Source organism: Mustelus asterias, chromosome 22 (assembly GCF_964213995.1).
Source record: "Mustelus asterias chromosome 22, sMusAst1.hap1.1, whole genome shotgun sequence".
Taxonomy (NCBI): Eukaryota; Metazoa; Chordata; class Chondrichthyes; order Carcharhiniformes; family Triakidae; genus Mustelus; species Mustelus asterias.
This window is the reverse complement of record NC_135822.1, coordinates 6,274,845-6,301,362: the sequence shown is the minus strand read 5'-3', so window position 1 is coordinate 6,301,362 and position 26,518 is coordinate 6,274,845. Positions and strand designations below refer to the sequence as shown.

General features: G+C 46.2%; 1 protein-coding gene across 5 annotated transcripts in view; it reads left to right on the top strand.

Moving 5' to 3' along the window:
• pik3cd (phosphatidylinositol-4,5-bisphosphate 3-kinase, catalytic subunit delta) overlaps positions 1 to 26,518 on the top strand; it is a 236,768-nt gene that overhangs the window by 116,296 nt on the left and 93,954 nt on the right. For 4 of the 5 annotated variants that reach the window (XM_078238707.1, XM_078238706.1, XM_078238708.1 and 1 more), the window contains 2 exons: positions 15,455 to 15,623; positions 19,414 to 19,642. In XM_078238707.1, the coding sequence (XP_078094833.1) occupies positions 15,483 to 15,623; positions 19,414 to 19,642 (370 nt within the window). In that variant the 5' untranslated portion in view covers positions 15,455 to 15,482. Of the gene's footprint in view, positions 1 to 5,289; positions 5,861 to 15,454; positions 15,624 to 19,413; positions 19,643 to 26,518 lie in introns of those variants that run through there. The other variant, XM_078238709.1, reaches the window with a different exon arrangement.

Genomic DNA, 26,518 nt, shown 5'->3' with positions numbered 1-26,518 from the left:
AATCCCTCTAAACTACTTGTTGGGACACGAAGGGGCAATTTAAGCATGGCCAATCCACCTAGCCCACGCATCTTTGGAGTGTGGGAGGAAACCGGAGCACCCGGAGGAAACCCACGCAGACACGGGGAGAATGTGCAAACTCCACACAGACACCTGAAGCCGGAATTGAACCCGGGTCCCTGACACTGTGAAGCAGCAGCACTTGCCACTGTGCCACCCCTTCTTGGTTTTCCTCGAAACAGCCACTCCAACATGGCGTCTCCTCAGTGTTCAGTGGGTGTACATTCTCGGTCGCCTCCTCTTCATTAACTATGTGCGTTATTACCCCGAAGCACCGGGTTCGTTTCCAAATGTAGATTGGCAGCAGCGCCCAGCCCTACCCGCTTGCCTCTTCCTGTGACCCAAATCATCTTGACCACGCTGTCAAGCGAACTGTTTCGGTATCCGGGTGAGTTGAAAGCCAATAAAAACAGGAAGTGTTGGTGAAACTCCGCAAGTCAGGCAATCCCTGCAGAGATCGGAAGAGAGCTATCGGTTTGTGTTTAATATTACTCTTCCTCGGAACTGATTTGCATGTAAACTATTGAGTTGCAAATCTCCTGAGGGAACGGCCCCGCAGTTAAAGCCATTCCTGTTCAGTCCTGTCTGCAGCATCGTGCTTCCCACCCTGACTCCCATCAGCCTCCCTGTCTGACCGTCGTAAACTGAACTGAAACGTTCAGCGCTTTGGCTTCCTTCTCGATCCCCAATTACCCCCCCCCCCCCCCCAACTCTATCTCTGCCCCCTCCTCCCGGTCCCCCGTCCTCCCCTCCCCGGTCCCCCGTCCTCCCCTCCCCAGTCCGCCGTCCTCCCCCCCCCCCCCCCCCCCCCCGGTCCGTGTGTCCCCCCCCCCACCCCCTGGTCCCCCGTCCTTCCCTCCCCGTCCTCCCCTCCGTCCTCCCCTCCCCGGTGTCCCCTCCCCGGTGTTCCCCCCCCCCCCCCCCCCCTGTCCTCCCCGGTTCGGTTACCAAAGCTAACTTCCCTGCCTCTACAACATTGCTTGTGCTGGTTTCCTGTTCTCTCTTAGAAACCATAGGAAAGCTACAGCACAGAAGGAGGCCATTCGTCCCATCTTGCCCGTGCAGGCCCAAGGACACCTCGGTCTTCTCGCCAGAATCTCTCTGTCAGCTCAATTCTTTACCCCGGGAAACCGTCCAGAGTCTTTGAAAATTTTTGAGGCCTAGGTCGATTAGGTTTTTCATCAGCCGGGGGATTAAGGATTACAGAGATGAGGCTGCAGTGAGTGTTAGATCAGCCATGATCTTATTAAAAAGCAGAGCAGGCTCGAAAGGCTGAATGGCCTACTCTTGATTCTATTTCTTATGGTCTTATGATCAATATTTGACCTCTTGAATATCCTGCCTCAGTCCTCCACTGCTACCTTTGCCCGCCCAGGTAGACCTGTTCTCTCCCTCTCTTACCAAGCAGCTAGCACATCATAAATACAAGCTGTTGCCGCGGCCGTCGGAATTGTATTCATCGTCCCACGCTTTGAGGATCCAAAAGTTCACAACGGTACTGGGATAAGAGAGTCAAGAGCTTATCGTTATCTGAGACCTGAATGGTAGAAGCACCTTGAACTCTCCCCTGCATTAGTTTCCCTGTTGTCAATAATTTGGAACAAAGCAAACACGCTGTGGTTATATTCACTCACTCAGCTTCATTCCTGGATTGGTTTTGTCTGCTGTAAACACATTACGCAATCTGGTTTTGAAAAAAATTAATGTCTGATGTTTTCCACTGGAGTAAATATTCTGAATTATGTAACGTGTGGGTTTTCCTTTCCACGTAGTGTAATTGACTCTGGCGGGTTGAGTATTGTGCCTATGGGGAGAAACCTTAGCAATTCTTGTAATTTAGCATGGCCAATCCACCCAACCTACACATCTTGGGACACACTAAGCTAAATTGCCCCTTCGTGTCCCAAGATGTGCAGGTTAGGTGGATTGGCCATGCTAAATTGCCCCTTAGTGACCAAAGATGTGTAGGTTACGGTGAATAGAGGAGTAAATACATGGGGTTAAGGGGATAGGACCTGGATGATCTGCTCTGTTGGAGAGTTGGTGCAGACCCGATGGGCCGAATAGCCTCCTCCTGCACTATAGGGATTCTATTTTAATCGGCAAGTGTACTCTTGACCTTTCCCTCCACACTATTCCTCTAATGCAAATAATAATCCATTGTAACCAATGTTGATGATGATTTACTGGAATCTTCTCGATTGAATCTCTTAAGATCTGTTCATAGAACATAGAGAGCATAGAACAGTACAGCACAGAACAGACCCTCCGGCCCACGATGTTGTGCCAAGCTTTATCTGAAACCAAGATCAAGCTATCCCACTCCCTATCATCCTGGTGTGCTCCATGTGCCTATCCAATAACCGCTTAAATGTTGCTAAAGTGTCTGACTCCACTATCACTGCAGGCAGTCCATTCCACACCCCAACCACTCTGAGTAAATAACCTACCTCGGACATCCTTCCTATATCTCCCACCATGAACCCGATAGTTATGCCCCCTTGTAATAGCTCCATCCACCCGAGGAAAGAGTCTTTGAACGTTCACTCTATCTATCCCCTTCATCATTTTATAAACCTCTATTAAGTCTCCCCTCAACCTCCTCCGCTCCAGAGAGAACAGCCCTAGCTCCCTCAACCTTTCCTCATAAGACCTACCCTCCAAACCAGGCAGCATCCTGGTAAATCTCCTCTGCACTCTTTCCAGCGCTTCCACATCCTTCTTATAGTGAGGTGACCAGAACTGCACACAATATTCCAAATGTGGTCTCACCAAGGTCCTGTACAGTTGCAGCATAACCCCACGGCTCTTAAACTCCAACCCCCTGTTAATAAAAGCTAACACACTATAGGCCTTCTTCACAGCTCTATCCACTTGAGTGGCAACCTTCAGAGGTCTGTGGGTATGGACCCCAAGATCTCTCTGTTCCTCCACAGTCTTCAGAATCCTACCTTTGACCCTGTAATCCACATTTAAATTAGTCCTACCAAAATGAATCACCTCACATTTATCAGGGTTAAAATCCATTTGCCATTTTTCAGCCCAGCTTTGCATCCTATCTATGTCTCTTTGCAGCCTAGAACAGCCCTCCACCTCATCCACTACTCCACCAATCTTGGTGTCATCAGCAAACTAATCACAAGTCCAACAGGTTTATTTGGTAGCAAACGCCACTACCTTTTGGAGCGCTGCTCCTTCGTCAGTGATCTCCCACTCACCTGACGAAGGAGCAGCGCTCTGAAAGCTAGTGGCGTTTGCTACCAAATAAACCTGTTGGACTTTAACCTGGTGTTGTTAGACTCCTTACTGTGTTTACCCCAGTCCAACGCCGGCATCTCCACATCATGACAGCTATCAGCTTCCCAGTATCGTTACTGATAAGACCATTGCTCTGAGTGTTCACCGTCTTGAGTCATGCCCCAATTTGTCCAATTCCGTGGTGATTCGTGGATTGGGGAAGTGTTTGCGATTTTGAGCCTTTGCATTTTCTGCTTTACCTGCTGATTGTGCGGAATGTGTCTCCACATTCATACAACCCCTACAGTGCAGAAGGAAGCCATTCGACCCATTGAGTAGAGTAAAGTTAAAAGTAAGGTTTATTAGTGTCACAAGTAGGCTCACATTAACATTGCAATGAAGTTAGTGTGAAAATTCCCTAGTCGCCACACTCTGGCGCCTGTTTGGGTCAATGCACCTAACCAGCACGTCTTTCAGACTGTGGGAGGAAACCCACGCAGAGAGAATGTGCAAACTCCACACAGACAATGACCCAAGCCGGGAATCAAACCCGAGTCCCTGGCACTGTGAGGCAGCAGTGCTAACCACGATGCCACCGTGCTGCCCCTATGCTAATACATGTGACAATAATAATAAATCAAATTAAATAATTGAGCCTGTATCAACCACAATCCCACCCAGGCCCTTTCCCCGTAACCCCATGTATTTACCCTGCTACGCCCCCTGACATTGAGGCAAATTAGCCTGGCCAATCCACCTAACCCACACATCTTTGGACTGAGGGAGGAAACCGGAGCATCCAGAGGAAACCCACGCAGACACGGGGAGAATGTGCAAAGTCCACGCAGACAGTCATCCAAGGTTGGAATTGAACCCGGGTCCCTGGGGCTGTGATTTTGATTTCATTTGATTAATTATTATTGTCACATGTATTAGGGTGGCATGGTGGCACAGTGGTTAGCACTGCTGTCTCACAGATCACTGTCTGTGTGGAGTTTGCACATTCTTCCCATGTCTGCGTGGGTTTCCTCCGGGTGCTCCGGCTTCCTCCCACAGTCCAAAAGACGTGCTGGTTCGGTGCATTGGTCATGCTAAATTGCCCCTTAGTGTCAGGGGGACTGGCTAGGGTAAATGCATTGGATTATGGGGATGGGGCCCGGGTGGGATTGTGATGGGTGCTGGCTCAATGGGCTGAATGGCCTCCTTCTGCATTGTAATGTTTCTATGAAAAGCATTGTTTTTTGCGAGCTACACAGACAAAGCATACCATTCATAGAGGACATAGGAGAGGGTGCAGAATTTTGTGTTGCAGTCATAGCTCGGGTGTAGAGAAAGATCAACTTAATATAAACCTGTTGGATCTTAACCTGGTGTTGTGAGACTTCGTAATATAAATAGAGCATTGTTGTTGTTGGAGAGTTTAAAAGAATAGAATGAGAGTAAAGGATAGAATGAGTGGGTACGCTGGGCACAGCTTCCAAGAAGCTGCTCGACTCTGGCTCATTCTGAGACAGCGTGCTAACCACTGTGTCACCCAAATTCTTGAATCATGTTTTGACTGTTGTGCAGAGTGCTCTGAGCTCTTGGAGCTGTTGTGTGGTTTACACGCAGAAGCAGGTTCATTGCATCCCACAACCCACCTTCCTTTAGCTCAGAATGGGTAAATACATGGGGTTGTGGGGATAGGGGTCAGGGTGGGGTTGTGGGGATAGGGGTCAGGGTGGGATTGTGGTTGGTGCAGACTCGATGGGCCGACTGGCCTCCTTCTGCACTGTAGGGATTCCATGGAATGAAGAAATACCACTTAGTTTAACGTGCCAGCAATCAAACCCAATCTGAGCCAGTCAGATATGTGGCTTTAATGACTCTGTCTCAGTAAGTATTCCTGGCAAACAGACTCATCATTAATGACGCTGGTGAGCAGTCGAAGCTCTGATCCTGTGGTGGAGCCTGCTGTTCGCTGATTAACATAATCTAAGCCCGACCTCCAGTAGGTGGCTGGGCTGGGAAGGATTTACGTTACGGTTGTTTTTGTGTGTGTGTGTGTTTCTCTTTTGCTTCTCTCTTTGTTTTCACGAGGCGCTTTGTGGAAATGTTACCGTTCTGCGCTTGCTAACAGACCCCGAGAGCAGGGCATCTGATGGGAGACGCAGCGAGGTGCAGGCAGCCAGGGAAAGGCATTGCAAAGCAATGGAGAGGTTTAAAAGACTGAAGTGTTTCCTGGCAGTGCTTTTCTTTGGCTGTGATGCTTGCTCCAAGCTCTGACTTCAGCTGCCAAACTTTCATCACTAAACTGCTGCAAATACTTGACTTCCCACTTGAACTGTCGCTGGAGTTTACCACCATTCGGTTGAGACTTCCAGCCAAGATTTTAGAATTGCGCACAGGATTCCAGTGTGATGTAATCGCTGAACTGCACGGTTGACTTACAACCCAAGCTAGGTTCATTCAAGGAAGACTTCCTGGTTAAGTGCGTACCCTCCACAACAGCAAAGCAACAGGATCGATCATTTTAATGTATGGGTTTAGTAATCATCTCCACACAGTCATCTCGGGAACTGAGGCAAGTCAGCATTCATTGTATTAACATTTCATTTATGGAACAAAGCTGTATCAGAATTTAAAATAATTTAAGTAAAACCTCCGTGCAAATTGTTTTCAAGAGCACCTCTGTCTGATTACATACATTTCATAATTGGATGATTGTTTAACATTAAAACCTGTTCATGTCATTTAAGAGAAAAGTAAATCTGTTTTGAGTGTCCTCCTTCACTCAAACTGACTATCAGATGGTCCCAAATACTTGAGAAATGTAATGAAAGACGATGGTTCCAATGTCTTTAAAATAACTTCAGTTTTAACTGTGTGGGACGCTAGACTTATTTACCAGGATGGGGACAGGGGAGAGGGCTTTATTAAAGACAGAGATTGATACTAGTTTGAGTGCAGCAGGCAGGCCGTGGAAGAGGCCAATATTTGTGTTGTTAGCCTGACTAACCTACGTATCATCTGGTAGAGTTAGAAATAGCTGTATGTGTTTCTTGTTCATTTTCCCTTCCCCAATCGGTCTGTTTCGACAGAGTCAAAGCCAGGTCTTTCTCTCGTCTTGAAACCCTCTACACTTGCACCTTGGAATGACTTGAATCAATTTGGTTAAAATTTTCTCAAGTCAGACAATGGATGACAGGCACGAGACTTGATTAAGTGATTTATTGCATTGTGAAAGTTCAGAATCCTTTTTAATAGATTAAGTATTTAAAGATAGTCTTGGGTTTGCTCCGAGCTGAGGAGGGTTTTGGCACAGCTAGGCAAGCGAGCCTAGTTCATTTTCTTTTCTTTTGAAGTGGGGAGGATTATCGAGTTGTAACCAGGATAGACGTCTTACTGATTTGCCAGTTGTTGTGTAAGGTACAAAAAGACTTCGATGTTGTAATGCAGAATCCGGGAAAGGTTGGATTTGCTAATAATTCAAGAGTACTCTTGCTGTGCTCGTTCAGCAAGCTGCGGTTAACTCTGCATTAGAAGCCCTGTTTACAACAGATGCAGTTCCAGGGAATGAACTGGCCAGTGTCCAGGTTCTTGCAGGTGAGCAGGTTTGCTGTTCCATGATATTGTGCCAAACTATTTTTTATTGATGTGCAATGTGGAAATGAAACAGCAGTTAGAAAGCAAAGCTTAGAATCCTAACAGTGCAGAAGGAGGCCACTCGGCCCATCAAGTCTGCACTGACCACAATCCCACCCAGGCCCTATTCCTGTCACCCTACATATTTACCCTGCTAATCCCCCATCAATTTAGCATGGCCATTCCACCTAACCCGCACATCTTTAGATTGTGGGAGGAAACCGGAGCACCCGGAGGAAACCCACGCAGACATGGGGAGAATGTGCAAACTCTACACAGACAGTGACCCGAGGCCGGAATTGAACCCAGGTCCCTGGCACTGAGGCAGTGCTAACCACTGTGCCACCGTGCCGCCCCGACTGTTTTCTCAACAATCCCATGCCACTAGTTCCAAGAGGAGGGGGATTGTCTCAAGAATCCTAGACTATATTCATCCAGCGACCAACCGATTATCTGATTATTTACTCACTAATGTTGGTGGGATCGTACTGTGCTAAAATTTATTACCACGTCCCTACCGTACTTTCTTTTGTTCATCTGTGGGATATGGGCATCACTGGCTGGCCAGCATTTACTGCCCATCCCTATTGCCCTGGGAGGGCAGTTGAGAGTCAACCATATTGCTGTGGCTCTGGAGTCACCTGTAGGCCAGACCGGGTAAGGACAGCAGATTTCCTTCCCTAAAGGACATTAGTGAACCAGATGGGTTTTCCCGATAATCGACAATGGTTTCATGGTCATCAGTAGATTCTTAATTCCAGATATTTTAAAAATTGAATTCATGGGCAACACGGTGGCACAGTAATTAACACTGCTGCCTCACAGCGCCATGGTCCCAGATTTAATTCCTGGCTTGGGTCACTGTCTGTGTGAAGTTTGTACTTTCTCCCTGTGTCTGTGTGGGTTTCCTCCGGGTGCCCTGGTTTCCTCCCACAGTCCAAAGATGTGCAGGTTAGGTTGATTGGCCATGCTAAATTTCCCCTTGGTGTAGGGGGACGAGCTAGGGTAAGTGCATGGGGTTCTGGGGATAGGGCCTGGGTGGGATTGTTGTTGGTGCAGACTCGATGGGCCGAATAGCCTCCTTCCGTACCGTAGGGATCTATGATTCAAATTCCACCATCCAGGCCCCAGAAGATTAGCTGAGTTTCTGGATTAATAATCTAGCGATCAATCGCTTTCCCATTCATTTGTGAGCAAAACACTTGGGCTTGTGCTGAGGTTGTGAAGGGAGCTTTCTGAATGCAAATCGGTGTTTTTGTTTTAAGATTATATCTTTGCAAATGAATGAAAGGGACTGGCTGCATCGTGTGTGCCTACTGCTCTGAGTAAGTGGCTTCCAACCTCTCTGTCTGTGCTGGCAGCCAGGTAAACTTTACAGCACCTCCATCTGAGCATTTTTTGTCTTCTCTAATCTCAAAGTTATTTATCTTAAGGTTAAACAGTTGCCTGAGAGAGATAAACATTTTGCAATTGCACATCATTTTATTATCTCATCAGAATAGCTCAGAGCACCTTTAAGCCGTCCACTGAGCAGAGAAACACTACAGAGGAGATTTGACCATCGAACTGGTTCTGCCTATTGAACGAGAATATAGCTGATCTGTAACCTAACTCCATATAACTGCCTTACCCTGTATCCCTCAATACCTTCAGTAAAAAAACCCTATCAATCTCGGGTCTGAATTAACAATTGATCCAACATCAATTGCTATCTGTGGTAGGGAAATCCAAATGTCTCCCACTCCTCTGTGCAAAAGTGTTTCCTAATCCTAAACTCAAGGGGTATGGAGGGAAAGTGGGGATCAGGATGTTGAATTTGATGATCAGCCATGATCAAAATGAACGGCGGAGCAGGCTTGAAGGGCCGAATGGCCTCCTCCTGCTTCTAGTTTCTATGTTTCTAATCCAACAGCTGAAAGGTTTTCTTCCCTGCTGCTATTAGACTTTTGAATGGACCTACCTTGTATTAAGTTGATCTTTCTCTACACCCTAGCTATGACTGTAACACTACAAGGGGTGTCTGGACAAATACATGAATAGGATGGGAATAGAGGGATATGGTCCCCGGAAAGGTAGGGGGTTTTAGTTTAGTCGGGCAGCATGGTTGGTGCAAGCTTGGAGGGCCGAAGGGCCTGTTCCTGTGCTGTAATTTTTTCTTTGTACATTCTGCACCCTCGCCTTTCCTTCTCTATGAACGGTATGCTTTGTCTGTATAGCGCGCAAGAAACAATACTTTTCACTGTATCCCAATACATGTGACAATAATAAATCAAATCAAAATCAAATCAGGTCTGCCTCCAATTTTTACCCCGAGTCCTAGACTACTCAAGTGGTGAAACTTATTTCCATCCATCTTAACTCTTACCCTTAACTTCTTGAAAACTTGAATCAAATCATCCTCGAACTTTCTAATCTAGCACCATGCAGTGTTGTCTGATGCTGAGTGGTAGCGGCCAATTTAACATGAAGATTATTGACTTGTTTATGTTCTTTCCCCCCCTCCTCCCCACCCCAACCATCAAATAATACTGTCCAATTTGCTATTTCAGTTAGGTAAGTGATATTAGAATGGAATAGCCCAGCACTGCCCAATTATTGGTTTCTCTTGGTGGCACAGTGGTTAGCACGGCTGCGTCAGAATGCCAGGGACCAGGGTTCATTTCCGGCCTCGGGGACTGTCTGTCTGTGAGGAGTCTGTACGTTCTCTCCGTGCCTGTGTGGGTTTCCTCCGGGTGCTCCGGTTTCCTCCCACAGTATGTGCATGTTAGGTGGACTGGCCATGCTAAATGTGCGCAGAATTATAAGGATAGGGCAGAGAGGCGGGCCTGGTGGGACGCTCTTTCGGAGAGTTGGTGCGGACGCGATGGGCCGAATGGCCTCTTTCTGCACCGAAGGGACTCTGTGATTCTATCTTTGGACTTTGGGAGGAAACCCACGCAGACACGGGGAGAACGTGCAAATTCCACACAGACAATGACCCGAAGCCGGAATCGAACCAGGGTCCCTGGCGCTGGGAGGCAGCAGTGCTAACCACTGTGCCACTCGCACTTTCCTTAGTATCCCTTTCCAAAAGAATTCACAGCCCGATCTGTTCAGCCATTCGCTGTTGGCCCGTGTCCATTCTAGTGCGTTGAGACGGTGAAGGTGTTTCCGTTTGGCAAGTTTTGGTAAACCAACCGAGGGGGAAACTCAAGCGCGAATGTCATATGGAAGCGGAAAGCTAAAGTTAGTTTCACAATGAGTTCCCATCATTACTGGGGCTGCCTCATGACCTCGCTGTGCGCCCCCTCAAAATGTAGAGTTCTCAACGGGATCAACTTTCAATGTTGCTATTAGTCACATCTGAGTCAGGCCCTTTGGTCAGTGCCCAATGCCATTGTTATACTGGGTTATCTTCAATAGTATGAACACCCTGCGGTATAAATGACCTCATTATTGATGTTAGTGGAACAGTGGTTAGCACTGTTGCCTCACAGTCCCACGGACCCGGGTCCAATTCCCGGTTTGGGTCACTGTGTGTGTGGAGTTTGCACGTTCTCCCCGTGTCTGCGTGGGTTTCCTCCGGGTGCTCCAGTTTCCATAAGACATAGGAGCAGAATTAGGCCACTCGGCCCATCGAGTCTGCTCCGCCATTCAATCATGGCTGATATTTTTCACATCCCCATTCTCCTGCCTTTTCCCCCATAACCTCTGATCCCCTTATTAATCAAGAACCTACCTATCTCTCTCTCTTAAAGACACTCAATGACCTGGCCTCCACAGCCTTCTGCGGCAAAGAGTTCCACAGATTCACCACTCTCTGGCTGGTTTCCTCCCACACTCCAAGGATGTGGTGGATTGGCCATGCTAAATTGCCCCTTAGTGTCAGGGAGATTAGCAGGGTAAATGCATGAGGTTACAGGGATGGGGTCTGGGTGGGATTGTTGTCGGTACAGACTAGATGGGCTGAATGGCCTCCTCCTGCACCGTAGGGATTCTATGATTTTCATCAGTCTCCTCTGCTGCCAGTGACTTTACTCCATTGCTGTAAATCTTTCAGTCTTTGTCTACCTCTCTAAGCATTGCAAGGAAGTTACTGGAATATTAATTTTGGCCTGTGTAGCTGTGCAGTGAAGATAGCAGAGTGAATGGAAGCAGGCAATCTCTCTCAGAGCCCAGTCTAGAGTAATTAGTTGAGAGGTGAAAACTGCCCACACAGAAACAGGTGAATGACACCTGTGACCTCTCCACAAACCCCTCTGGAGAAAAGATAGGAAGCTGTATGTCCTTCAGATCGGACACTTTGAATCCTCAAAGTCTTACCAAGTCGAGGGATTTTTGTTCGACAGGTTGTCGAACAAAAATCTATGTTAAAATTCGAAGTTAATCAAATTGTTTGAGCAAATGCTTCAAAAGCCAGTTGTTCAATCAATTTGAAGATCTCACTGCCCTGAATACAACAACGTACATTCATGTAGCATCTTTACACGATTAAAATGTCCCGGGATGCTTTGCAGGAGAATTATGAAAGTAAATATGACATCAGGTGGCATTGGGGATATTAGGCCTAAAAGCTTAGTAAAGGTAGGTGTTCAGGAGTGTATTAAATGTGGAAAGCGAGGTAGAGGGGTTTAGGGAGGGAATTTTAGTGGTTTGGGGCCTTGGCAGCTGGAGGCACGGCTGCCAATGGTGCAGGAACTAAAACTGGGCATACTAAAGAGGCCAAAATCGGAGGAGTGCTGATAGCTGGGAAAGTTGTGGGGCTGGAGGAGGTTACTGAGGTAAGGAGGGTATGAATGAGAAGGGCTGTGGAGGTCGGTTCATTGAGTGTTTTTAAGACAGAGATAGATAGGTTCTTGATCAATAAAGGGATCAAGGGTTAGGGAGAGAAGGCAGGAGAATGAGAATCATATCAGCCGTGATTGAATGGCGGAGCAGACTCGATGGGCTGAATGGCCTAATTCTGCTCCTATATCTTATGGTCTTATGTTCGAATGGCGTCCATATCCTGGGTATCTACACTGTAGGAAGTCTACTCGTGTATACGTGCAGCTAGCTGTGTCCTCTCAGACTTGTTTTTGTGAGTTGAAGAAAACTTCTATTTCTGCAAGTGACTTGTTTGTGGTTGTTGACTTCAAGTTCTGCAGTGTAAATTCGGCACCATGCATAGCGTGTTATATTGCTATTTACTGTGGCTTTGATAATGGCATCTGCTGAATCAGATTAGTGCATCGCCAGTTATGAGGAACTGGCAGTGAGCAAAGGTTTAAGATATTTGGCAAGATTAGGCGAATTTTTTTGATGCAGCGAGTTGTTGTGATCTGGAATGGGCTTTCTTAAATGTGGGGGAGGTGGGTTCAATAGTGACTTGAAAAGAGGACTTGGATAAATATTGGAAATGGAAGCTAAATTGTGAGGTAATGGGGAAAGAGCAGGAGTGAGGGATTAATTAGATAGCTCTTTCAAAGGGACACAGACAAGTTAGGGGATTAACCCCCTCTCTCGTCTGATTCTAGGATTGAATTTGTTTGTTCAAATGTTGGAATCTGTGAATCAGCTAGTAAATGAAAAGTGGCTTGGGTTTGCGTATGGCAGCGTCACGATGTCTGTTACAATTCTATTCCCTCCTGATACACCCCAGATTTCTCATTTCTATACCTGGACTGTGGCGGGGATTGGGGGAGGGGAAGAGCGTGCGAGTGTGAGGTTTCGGGGGGAAAACCCCACCTCTGCAGAAAATGCCTTGTTTTCATTCCGGAATGTCAAATCGTAAGTAGTCGTTCTTCTGTAAATAATTCATTTGGGGAAAAATCCAGAAGCCAAAACTGTCTTGCTTTTAATGAAATCTGGAAGAAGGCGTAACTGGGGTGATCAGTAAGTTTGCGGACGACACGAAAATGGCTGGACTTGCAGATAGTGAGGAGCATTGTCAGAGGCTACAGAAGGATATAGATAGGCTGGAAATTTGGTCAAAGAAATGGCAGATGGAGTTCAATCCAGATAAATGCGAAGTGATGGACTTTGGTAGAACTAACGTAGGGGGGAGCTATACGATAAATGGCAGAACCGTGAAGGGTGTAGATACCAGAGGGACCTGGGTGTGCAAGTCCACAGATCCTTGAAGGTGACGTCTCAGGTGGAGAAGGTAATGAAGAAGGCATATGGCATGCTTGCCTTTATAGGACGGGGCATAGAGTATAAAAGTTGGGGTCTGATGTTGCAGTTGTATAGAACGTTGGTTCGGCCGCATTTGGAATACTGCGCCCAGTTCTGGTCGCCACACTACCAGAAGGACGTGGAGGCTTTAGAGAGAGTGCAGAGGAGGTTTACCAGGATGTTGCCTGGTATGGAAGGGCTTAGTTATGAGGAGAGATTGGGTAAACTGGGGTTGTTCTCACTGGAAAGACGGAGGATGAGGGGTGACCTAATAGAGGTGTATAAAATTATGAAAGGCATAGATAGGGTGAACGGTGGGAAGCTTTTTCCCAGGTCGGTGGTGACGTCCACGAGGGGTCATAGGTTCAAGGTGAGGGGGGGGAGGTTTAACACGGATATCAGAAGGACGTATTTTACACAGAGGGTGGTGGGGGCCTGGAATGCGCTGCCAGGCAGGGTGGTGGAGGCGGACACACTGGGAACGTTTAAGACTTGTCTAGATAGCCACATGAATGGAGTGGGAATGGAGGGATACAAAAGAATGGTCTAGTTTGGACCAGGGAGCGGCGCGGGCTTGGAGGGCCGAAGGGCCTGTTCCTGTGCTGTATTGTTCTTTGTTCTTTGAAAGAATGTGCTTACTCTCCCTTGACAGAGGGGAAATAAATATATATATATTTTAATTCATTCATGGGACATGGGCATCGCTGGCTGGCCAACATTTATTGCCCATCCCTAGTTTGCCCTTGGCAAGCAGTTGATAGTCAATCACATTGCTGTGGCTCTGGAGTCACATGTAGGCCAGACCAGGTAAGGATGGCAGATTTCCTTCCCTGAAGGACATCAGTGAACCAGATGTGTTTTTCTGACAATCGACAATGGTTTCATGGTCATCAGTAGATTCTTAATTCCAGATATTGGATTCAAATTCCGCCATCTGCTGTGGCGCGATTCGAACCCGTGTCCCCAGAACATTAGCTGAGTTTCTGGATCATGCCAGTATATATATATATATATATATATAAAAATATATAATATATTTATATATTACATAACATTTGCCTAATGAACTTGATCAACTGAAAATCATTGGGATGTAAAGCAGACAGAGGCATGATGAATGCCTCAAAGGGGGATATAAAAGGAACACAAATTCTAATTGGTGAAGGGTGCACTTTTAATGCACTTGAACAGCAATGTGAGTGCTGTTTGTACATCTGCATCAACTTTCTGTTGAACAGGGTGTCTATTGGAAGTTGTTAACTGCCTGGGATGGCAGGTCTGTCATATGAGGAGAGACTAAGTCGGTTACGATTGTATTCATTGGAGTTTAGAAGAGTGAGAGGGGATCTCATAGAAACTTACAAAATTCGAACAGGATTAGACAGGGTAGATTCAGAAAGAATGTTCCCGATGGTCGAGGGGGGAGTCTGGAATTAGGGGTCATAGTTTGAGGATAAGGGGTAAAGCTTTTAGAACTGAGGTGAGGAGAACTTTCTTCACCCAGAGGGTGGTGAATGTGTGGAATTCACTACCACAGAATGTAGTTGAGGCCAAAATATTGTGTGATTTCAAGAAGAAATTAGATATAGCTCTTGGGGCTAAAGGGATCAAGGGATATGGGGGGGGAAGGGGGGGATCAGGGTATTGAATTTGATGATCAGCCATCATCATAATGAATGGCGGAGCAGGCTCCTGTTTCTAGTTTCTATGTTTTAAACAAACGTTCACTCATTTCCCCCTACTTCTTCCTGACACCAAGATTTTTAAAATTCATTCATGGGATGTGGATGTTGCTGACTGGGCCACCATTTATTGCCCATCGCTGATGGCATTTAAGAGTCAACCACATTGCTGTGGATCTGGAGTCACATGTGGGTCACACGAGGTGAGGACGGAGGATTTCCTTCCCTGGAGGACATTAATGAACAAGATGGAATTTTACGACAATCAACAATGGTTTTGTGGTCATCATTGGACTTTTAATTCCAGATTTTTATTGAGTTCAAATTTCACCATCTGCCACGGTGGGATTTGAACCCGGGTCCCCAGCACCTTACGCTGGATCTCTGGATTGCTAGCCTAGAGAGTGGTGAATGAGTAGATAGTGGCATACTGCAGAATTGTTTCATCCTTGTGACAACTCATCCGAGATTAAGAATGTGCTTTTTCTGTAATGTTCCTGGGAAATTTACCATTGCCTCTCCTCTCTCCAGTTGATTTCTGGATCCACATAAAATACCTGATCCGGATCTGAAATCCATAAACTTAATAGCCGTGCCGTTCGCTGGTACAGCTTGAATCAATTTCAATCATTTCCCGAGCTAACGCGGGGACCCTGCTACGGCGAAGCAATGTTCTGCCCATGTTTCAAAATCCAATTTATCCCTTTGTGTTTCAGGGGAAATTGCAGCTGAAGATTGGCTATCATGCCTCCAGGAATCCATTACCACCAGGACTTCTGGAGTGAGGATGAGAGTCCAGATGTGGAGGTTGAATTCCTGTTGCCGACGGGGATTTACTTAAACTTCTTTGTGCCGCGCAGTTCCACAATCAACTACATCAAAAAGGTAAATCAATAAAACATTGCCGGTCGCGAGAATGTGCTGTCTTAAAATGTCCAAGAAGAATGTCAAAAAGAAACACAGTGAAGGGCGGCACAGTGGTTAGCACTGCTGCCTCACAGCGCCAGGGACCCGGGTTCGATTCCGGCCTTGGTCACTGTGTGGAGTTTGCACGTTCTCCCCGTGTCTGCGTGGGTTTCCTCCCACACTCCAAAGATGTGCAGGTTAGGTTGATTGGCCATGCTAAATTGCCCCTAGTGCCAGGGGGGTTAGTAGGGTAAATGTGTGGGGTTACGGGAATAGAGCCTGGGTGGGATTGTGGTCGGTGCAGACTCGATGGGCCGAATGGCCTCCTCCTGCACTGTAGGGATTCTATGGTTAACACATTTCTTTTTTCCCCTTTATCCTTCCAATGTTGATCCTGTCCCCTTTGTTAGCATTTTCTTGACCTTTGAAAGCCATCTTTCACTGTCATTTTTCTGAATTTTCAACAGCTTATTACATTTTCTCTTTAATGTTCACTATCTTATTAACCATCAATGTTTTGAGGATTTTTTCCACAATTTTCTTGTCTTATGCACATTGTAGAGGATCTTGGCTGTAATCTATTCTGAGTCAAAGATAGTGGCACAGTAGCACAGTGGTTAACACTGCTGCCTTACAACCCCAGGGAGCCCGGGATAGATTCCGGCCTCGGATCATTGTCTGTGCAGAGTCTGCACGTTCTCCCCGTGTCTGCGTGGGTTTCCTCCGGGTGCTCCGGTTTTCTCCCACAGTCTGAAAGACGTGCTGGTTAGGGTGCATTGGCCATGCTAAATTCTCCCTCAGTGTACCCGAACAGGCGCCGGAGTGTGGCGACTAGGGGATTTTCACAGTAACTTCATTGCAGTGTTAATGTAAGCCTACTTGTGACTAATAAATAAACTTTAAACTGGGGCAGGAGTTCTAATGAAGTAAACAAGAGATAGCCCGATTAGTCTCCATCAATAGCCGCTCTTAAACCTCAACATTTGCCTAACCTGCCGTTGACCTCTGATGTGCAGCAAATCTGAAGTTGTGGCCTTAGAATAAACACCTTAACCTCATACTGTCCACAGCACACGATAGACTTCGACAGCCCTGGAAAAGCCTTCGATTGATTTGATGTGAGCAACATCATGAGCGATCAGCGTGTAATATTAATCGTCCTCGTACTCATCGTGCTGTTAGTAAAGTTCATACAAGTCAGTAGATAATGTCAAATTATTAAGCACAAGTAAGCTTTAGCCAGACTGTCCTGGCTCATCCAGCTGAGCTGACTCCTTCCACAAAGCAAGGATTTCTTTCTCCTGAAGCAATTTCTTATGATGGGCAGCGAAAGCAGTTTCACTGGTGGCTTTCAGTAAAGAACTGGATAAATAATTGGAAAGGGCCAGAGGGAATTCCAGGCTACGAATACCTGACACTGAAGTCACGGTGGCCAGTGGTTTTCTGAGGCGGCGCTTGCCCCTGTATGGGCAAAGAGGAGGGCAGTGTAACCAATTGGATGACTCCTTCAAAGAGCTAGCACATGCAGAATGGGCCGAATGGCCTGTATCTGTGTTGTAAGATTCTCCAAAGGGAAGTTGATTGGTTGCAGGTTCACTGACCGCGATGGCTTTGCTTAATAACTTCTTGCCAGTTATCTCAATATTTCTCAAACGTTGCAGATATTGCCACATTGCTGACTGTAAATGACTTGGATAGAAGTTCCCTTCCCATCCAATGTTTTGGGCAAGGATTCCACACATTACGTCTGTAAACTCAACAGAATATTGTCATTCTTCAGAAGGAGAATGTAGCAAAAAAGGGTTAAAAAGAATCTTGGGAAGAAATTGCTAGCCTTCCAAGCTTTTATCAAAGTTTCAGATTCCCATGTTTATGTGCTTTCTGTTGGTATTAATTCTTGTTTCTAAATCTAAATATATTCATTATTGTCAGAGCAAGTTAGCTGCTGACAGCGTGCTCTCACTACTGGCGGCAGTTGTAGCTTTTCCTCAGGGAAAGAACAGATGGTTTTATTTTACTTTCTTCAAACTCTTAAAAATTTTGCATTTTACAAATGTTCTTCTCCGAATAAAGTCACACAACGAATGTTCAGCCCTGCTCTCTGATTCGAAGCAGTACTCTCCAGTTGAGTAGACAATCTGACCTCTTATCAGTAGATAATCTGACCTCTTTTTATTTATTTGTCACAAGTAGGCTGACATTAACACTGGAAGGAAGTTACTGAGAAAATCCCCCAGCCGCCACACTCCGGCACCTGTTCGGGTACACTGAGGGAGAACTTAGCACGGCCAATGCCATTTCAGAGTGTGGGAGGAAACCGGAGCACCCGGAGGAAACCCACACAGACACGGAGGGAACGTGCAAACTGCACACAGACAGTGACCCGAGCCGGGAATCGAACCCAGGGCCCCAGTGTTGTGAGGCAGTCGTGCTAGCCACTGTGCCACCGTGCTATCCTAAGCTGATGATAGTTGTGCTAATGTATGAATGATTCAGCATTTTCTATAACTCACTGTGAAATATTTGGCGTGGGTTAAATGTATTGAATCTTATCCATGGCATCATAGTTAGTGAACAAGCCCGATTTCAATCTTGTGGCCCACTGAGATGAAGGAGGGCCACTCATGCGGCCCACTCACTAGCCGAGGTTGCCCATCACTGGTCTAGCACTCCATTCATACTAGATTGGAAAGGAACCAGGTTACAGAAATCGTTTGCATCTTACGGCACAGAATATGGTCGTTCAGCCCATCATGCCTCTTCTTTGACAGAGCAATCCTATCCATCTCTCTGTGCTCTTTCCCCACACCCCCACGTGGTATTCCCTTCAATATATTTCCAATTCCCTTTTGAAAGTTCTGATTTAATCTGCTTCCATCACTCTGGCAATTAATGCAATCCAAATCAGAACTTCTCATTTGTGTTTAATTTTTAAAAATTCTCCGCATCACCCCTGGTTATTTTGGGCAATCATCTCAAATCTGCATCCGCTGCTTATCCGCCGTCTATCTGATTTTTATCTTGTTGATAAGTTGATCCACAAACGTACTCCGAGCGCAATGAGCAAGAAGGTGCAACGTGCTAGAGAGATTTCTCTGTCCTTTTAAGAGTTGATCGAATCACAACAGTGAATGAATTTTTGATCACAGCATTGTTAGGTAATAAGTCCTCGGAGGCAGAAGTCCCTTCACCAAAATCCCTTTATTTACAAGTCTGACAAGAGCGTACAGAGTGCTTTCAGTTTGCAGTCTACACTCGGAGTCCCAGAGGAACTGACACGCCTGGTTAAATACAAAGCAAGAGGCTCCCTAATTGGCCCATCAATTTGGCCCTTAACCAGGGAGTTCTTTTGTTTGTTACAAATACGTTATTACGAAAACAGTTGCAAATATTCAAAATACAAAAATAAAAGATACATTACCAATGGCTAACGCCATCCATTTATCAATAACCTTCAACTACTATCTTCTATTTAGAAAGGGTTCATTGTTGATTATAGTTTTCCAGGGCATTGCCTTCTAAATACACCTCAATCTACAAACATCAGGGCCCTTAATCAGGGGGTTCATATTCTAAGAGGCCCACCTCACTTGCCTGATTAAAGTCATTACAGCTTCCTCCACCAATAGGTTCCTTTTACAGAGGAGTTACCTGAACCGATGGGAGTTTTCGGGAAGGGTTGGTTTGCTCTTGTCACCTCCTCACGCAATCTTATTTTCCCTTACAAGATCTTCACTGAAGTAATAAGTGTCATCTCCTCCTTTTGTAGTTGCTTTGGCAGCAAGCTCAACACCAACCCCTTTTCCACACCCTAAATGAACCCGAAGCCTATGTCTTCACCTGCATCAACCACACAGCGGAGCAGGAGGAGCTGGAAGATGAACATCGGCGCCTCTGTGACGTGCGGCCGTTCCTTCCTATCCTGAAACTTGTGGCAAGGGAAGGAGACCGGGCAGAAAAGCTCATTAACTCCCAGATCAGCCTTCTGATCGGAAAAGGTAAGACCCACAAGCGCAACTGATTCAATCAATGTTTGTGACTCTGCACGCGCGCTATAAACTTTCAGGAAGTCTGCACTGACTGTATTTAAAAATGTCAACAAATGCAAATGTTTCTCACTAATGCAATAAATTGACCGTTTAAAACTCCTTATCTCCTCCTGATGGTGTTTGGGTTTTGATGGATTTGGCTTCCACAGTTGCCCCTTACCATCTTCGTGACTGCGAGGCGTACATCACCACAGTGGACACACTTCACACCCATCCGTGTAACCGTAATCTTAGTAAACTATCGCCTCCCGTTTTAAGATGGAGGCGCAGAGGAATTTGTTGGTGGCTGTTTCCACTGGCGGGTGAAACTAGAACTCGGGGGCATGGCCTCAAAATAAAGGGAAGCAGATTTAGGACTGAGTTGAGGAGGAACTTCTTCACCTAAAGGGTTGACAATCTGTGCAATTTCCTGCCCAGTGAAGCAGCTGAAGCTACCTCATTGAATGTTTTTAAGGCAAGGATAGATACATTTTTGAACAGTAAAGGAATTAAGGGTTATGGTGAGCGGGCGGGTAAGTGGAGCTGAGTCCATGAAAAGATCAGCCATGACCTTATTGAATGGTGGAGCAGGCTCGAGGGGCCAGATGGCCTACTCCTGCTCCTAGTTCTTCTGCATTTCCAAGGAGTTGGTTAATGTTTGGAATTCTCTTGCAGAGTGAGCAGCGGAGGCTGAATCATTGAATATGTTTGAGGCTGAGCCAGGCAGATCTTTGATTGTCAAGGGAACCGGGGGTCATTGGCCGGGGTTGGGGGGGGCGGGGGGGACAGGAAATTGGAGTCAAAGCCACAATGAGATCAGCCATGGTCTTCTCAAATGGGAGAGCAAGCTCGATGGGCTGAATGGCCGACTCCTGACCCTATTTGTTACGCTTTTATGACCTGTTGAGTACATAGACTGAAGGAAAGTCGTCTTTCCTGTCCCTATATATTCCTTTGCTTCTCTCTCAAGCGAGCCAAAGCATCGCAGAATCCCACCTGAAAAGGGACAGCATCGTCATGTGTGCCTTATAGAATCTTAGTGTAGAAGGAGGCCATTCGGCCCATCAAGTCTGCACCGATAGCAATCCCACCCAGGCCCTATCCCCATAACCCCACGTATTTAACCTGCTAATGCCCCTGACCCTATGGGCAATTTAGCATGGCCAATCAACCTAACTTGAACATCTTTGGACTGTGGGAGGAAACCGGAGCACCCGGAGGAAACCCACTCAGGCATGGGGAGAATGTGCAAACTCCACACAGACAGTGACCCAAGCCGGGAATCGAACCCAGGTCTCTGGAGCCGTGAGGCCTCTTATAGTGGCATGTGGAAAATGTCATTATCGTCATGGGAACAGCATCACTACAGCTATGGAAGTTCAGGCCTACTGGTCCAATCCTGCCTTCTCAGCCCAGCTAAGGATGGGCACTGAATGCAGCTTTGGCAGCACTGCCCAAACCCCAGGAAGAAAAGAAATGACCCCCAATCCTGCTACATCCCCAATGAATCACTTTACTGGGCTTACTATGAAAGGTCTATTCTCAGAGATGCCTGATGCTATTCATCGTCAACTACTTCTGAGAGCTCTGTTTAAGAGGCAACTGCAACTTGTAACCCAAATGGAGAATACAGCAATCAGTGGGGAGTTGGTTAGCTCAGACGGCTGGAGGGCTAGTTGGTGAAGCAGAGCGATGCCAACAGCGTGGGTTCAATTTCCGTACCAGCTGAGGTTATTCATGGACCTTCTCAACTTACCTGAGGTGTGGTGATCTTCGGATTAAATCACCACCAGTCAGCCTTTGGTTATCTGGGACTCTGACAACTTTGCAACAATCAATCCACACCTCTCACTCACTTTTAATGGTTTATTTATTTGTGTCGCAAGTAGGCTTACACTGCAATGAAGTTATTGTGAAAATCCCCAATAATCAGGGAGGATAGCTTTTTGGAAATTATTAAGTGTTGCAGATTATTAAGACTTGCAGATAGTGAGGAGCATTGTCAGAAGCTACAGAAGGCTGGAAATTTGGGCAAAGAAATGGCAGATGGAGTTCAATCCAGATAAATGCAAAGTGATGCATTTTGGTAGAAATAATGTAGGGAGGAACTATACGATAAATGGCAGAACCATAAAGGGTGTAGAAAAGCAGAGGGACCTGGGTGTGCAAGTCCACAGATCCTTGAAGGTGATGTCACAGGTGGAGAGGGTGGTGAAGAAGTCATATGGCATGCTTGCCTTTATAGGACGGGGCATAGAGTATAAAAGTTGGGGTCTGATGTTGCAGATGTATAGAACGTTGGTTCGGCCGCATTTGGAATACTGCGTCCAGTTCTGGTCGCCACACTACCAGAAAGACGTGGAGGCATTGGAGAGAGTACAGAGGAGGTTTACCAGGATGTTGCCTGGTATGGAGGGGCTTAGTTATGAGGAGAGATTGGGTAAACTGGGGTTGTTCTCCCTGGAAAGACGGAGGATGAGGGGAGACTTAATAGAGGTGTATAAAATTATGACAGGCATAGATAGGGTGAACGGTGGGAGGCTTTTCCCCAGGTCGGTGGTGACGTTCACGAGGGGTCATAGGTTCAAGGTGAAGGGGGGGAGGTTTAACACAGATATCAGAAGGACATATTTTACACAGAGGGTGGTGGGGGCCTGGAATGCGCTGCCGGGCAAGGTGGTGGAGGACACACTGGGAACGTTTAAGACTTATCTAGATAGCCATATGAACGGAGTGGGAATGGAGGGATACAAAAGAATGGTCTAGTTTGGACCAGGGAGCGGCGCGGGCTTGGAGGGCCGAAGGGCCTGTTCCTGTGCTGTATTGTTCTTTGTTCTTTGTTTGTGAGTCTGTCGATATTTATGAATATTGCTGTGGGTGTGAATCTAATCAGGTGGCCTCGGGTGATTGGTAAATTGTAATCGGCGGAATTGTGGCTGTGATTCCGCAGTGCTGGGAAAGGGAATTGTTAGTTCAGTTCCCTGTTGTCGATTGCAACACAAAACCAACCGGAATGTTCACTGGTAACCTAGCAGCCGGAATGTGCAGCCAATTAAAACTCGAGGAATTCTCCGCAGAGCGGTGAGGAGCATGGGTGTGATTTTTGTGGGAGAGGGAGGGGTCCCGGGCAGGGAGCAGCTTTCTGGGACTTGTTTTTTGACATTGAGAGATGGGAATAGTCCCAAGAGAAAAAAAAAACATTCCAGTGAAGTTCTTAACACAGAAAAATCTTGACCTCAGAAGCCTGGAGATGCGCGGGACACTGGAGAGGCTGAGAGTGTCATTATCTTCACTTGGCCGTACAGGCCAAAGTATTCAGGGAATTAGTGGGAAATGTGGCAGAATTCCTGATGCTGGTTCTTAAGGAATAATATAGAATTCCAAAAACAGTACCTTTCAATTTTAATCATTAAGAAATAATTTTACATTTAAAGTTTCAAGTTTTGTTTATTAGTCACAAGTAAGGCTTACATTAACACTACAATGAAGTTACTGTGAAATTCCCCTAGTTGCCACACTTAGGCGCCTGTTCGGGTCAATGCACCTAACCAGCACATCTTTCAGACTGTGGGAGGAAACCCACGGGGAGAACGTGCAAACTCCACACAGACAGTGACCCAAGCCGGGAATCGAACCCGGGTCCCTGGCGCAATAAGGCAGCAGTGCTGACCACTGTGCCGCCCATTAAAACGTTATAGGGATCTAGTGAACTGAGAAGTATATTTTTGAATTTTTTTTAACAGCGCAACACTGTAGCACAGTGGTTAGCACTGATACCTCACAGCGCCAGGGACCTAGGTTCGATTGCTGCCTTGGGTGACTATCTGTGCAGAGTCTGCACGTTCTCCCCATGTCTGCATGGGTTTCCTCCAGTTTCCCTCCAAAGTTGTGCAGGTTAGATGGATTGGCCATGCTAAATTGCCCCTTATTGTCCAAAGATGTGTAGGTTATGTTTGATTTGATTTATTGTTGTCACATGTATTAGTATACAGTGAAAAGTATTGTTTCTTGCTCGCTATACAGACAAAGCATACCATTCATAGAGAAGGAAAGGAGAGTGCAGAATGCAGTGTTACAGTCATAGCTCGGGTGTAGAGAAAGATCAACTTAGTGCAGATTGGCAGGGTAAATACGTGGAGTTACGGGAATGAGGCCTGGGTGGGATGCTCTGTCAGAGATTCGGTGTGGATCCAATGGGCTGAATGGCCTCCTCTGCACTGTAGGGATTCTAGAACATCTTAGAAATAATAACACATTAGATTAACTTTTTTGCCAGTTTTATTGTTAAAAAGCTGGAAATCTGAAACCAGAGAATGCTGGTAATACACGGTTCTTTCTATCACATTCTCTGACTGACAAACTGTGGCCTGGATTGTCCAATTGGATTGCTGCTTTTTTGGGCTTATTTCCTCCAGCATTGGTATAACTGATAATGGCAGCTGTGGCTCAGTTGGTAGCACTCTTGTTTCTTGAGTCAGAATGTTGTAGGTTCAAGTCCCACTCCAGGGCTTGCGGGAATGCTGTATCGTTTAGATGCCGTCTCTCAGAAAGGATTGAGATCCTTTTGCCCTTTCGGTGACCTTTCAAGATCCTGCGGCATTGAGCTGTGGGGTGGTTTTCAGTGGCCTGGCCAATATTTATCCCTCAACCAGACTCTCAGGAAATAAATATGGTGATCATTAACACATTGCTGTTTGTGGAAGCTTGCTGTGTACAAATTGGCTGCCACATTTCCAACTTTACAACAATGACTACTCTTCAAAAAGTAGCCATGATGTGGAGATGCCAGCGTTGGACTGGGCTGGGCATAGCCTCACAACCTGGTGTTGTGAGACTTCTTACTGTGCACACTGCAAAAAGTACTTAATTGGCTCGAATGGGGTTTGAGACATCCAGGAGTTGTGAAAAAGCACTGTATAGCGCATTTTAAAAAATTAATTTGTGCAAATGCTCCCAGTATTTTCAGTACAAATTGGCTTCAGGGCAACTTGACCAGACCTCTCCATGAGACACTAAACAACTGTGTAACGTGGTACAAGTAACAGTGAGAGGGCAGACAGGTTTATCTCATCTGAAAGATGTCCTGTGTGCTGACTTCTTGCAAGCTGTGCCCAGCACACCTTCTAATTCTTTCCTTTACCCTCGTTCTATGCTTCTAAAACTTCAAACCAGTCTCCAATCCACTGACTCTGTCTACACTTCCCGCTGCCTCGGCAAAGCAGGCAGCATAATTAAGGACCCCACGCACCCCGGACATTCTCTCTTCCACCTTCTTCCTTCGGGAAAAAGATACAAAAGTCTGAGGTCACGTACCAACCGACTCAAGAACAGCTTCTTCCCTGCTGCTGTCAGACTTTTGAATGGACCTACCTTATATTAAGTTGATCTTTCCCTACACCCGAGCTATGACTGTAACACTACATTCTGCACTCTCTCCTTTCCTTCTCTATGAACGGTATGCTTTGTCTGTATAGCGCGCAAGAAACAATACTTTTCATTGTATGTTAACACATGGGACAATAACAAATCAAAAAGGTTACACAATGTTTTGTCCTGTTTTTAAAAACCCATCGTGCTAAAAATCAGGCCCCACCCACAAAACCGACGACACACCCAGAGTCAATTAACCCCCAATGGGAGGGTTTCGCTAATTGCGTTCATTTGGAGGTTTCCAAAAATGACCCTGGTTGTAAGGAGACCAATAATTGCATCTTGAAATGTTTTGGAGCTTAAGGGTCTGGCACATAAAGGGTTAATGTGGGACTGAGTGCAGCACTGCCCATGTGGTGATGTCAGAGAAGACATGACCCGCACCGAGGAGTCAGTGTAGCGTTGGACAGAGCTGTGTGTCGAAGCAAGCATGGAGACAGCTCCGAGCTCGGACCTTTACTGTACCCATGTATATAGTTTCTAGTAGTTAATGAATACTTACCATTGAACTATGGAACTCTGGAATGCACTGCCTGGAAAGGTAATGGAGGCCGGAAATCTTGCAACAATTAAAAAGTATTCGGATGAGCACTTGAAGCATCACAGCATTTAAGGATACGGAACAAGGGCTGGAAAATGAGATTAGTGAAACTTTAGTGATGGTTATTTATATGTTATTTTCTAAACGGTGACAAAATTCATAATGCTAAAGTGCAAAGGGACTTGGGAGTCCTAGTCCAGGATTCTCTAAAGGTAAACTTGCAGGTTGAGTCCGTAATTAAGAAAGCAAATGTAATGTTGTCATTTATCTCAAGAGGCTTGGAATACAAAAGCAGGGATGTACTTCTGAGGCTTTATAAAGCACTGGTTAGGCCCCATTTGGAGTACTGTGAGCAATTTTGGGCCCCACACCTCAGGAAGGACATACTGGCACTGGAGCGGGTCCAGCGGAGATTCACACGGATGATCCCAGGAATGGTAGGCCTGACATACGATGAACGTCTGAGGATCGTGGGATTATATTCATTGGAGTTTAGGAGGTTGAGGGGAGATCTGATAGAAACTTACAAGATAATGAACGGCTTAGATAGGATGGACGTAGGGAAGTTGTTTCCATTAACAGGGGAGACTAGGACGCGGGGGCACAGCCTTAGAATAAAAGGGAGTCACTTTAGAACAGAGATGAGGAGAAATTTCTTCAGCCAGAGAGTGGTGGGTCTGTGGAATTCATTGCCACAGAGGGCTGTGGAGGCCGAGACGTTGAGCGTCTTCAAGACAGAAATTGATAAATTCTTGATTTCTCGAGGAATTAAGGGCTATGGGGAGAGAGCGGGTAAATGGAGTTGAAATCAACCATGATTGAATGGTGGAGTGGACTCGATGGGCCGAATGGCCTTACTTCCGCTCCTATGTCTT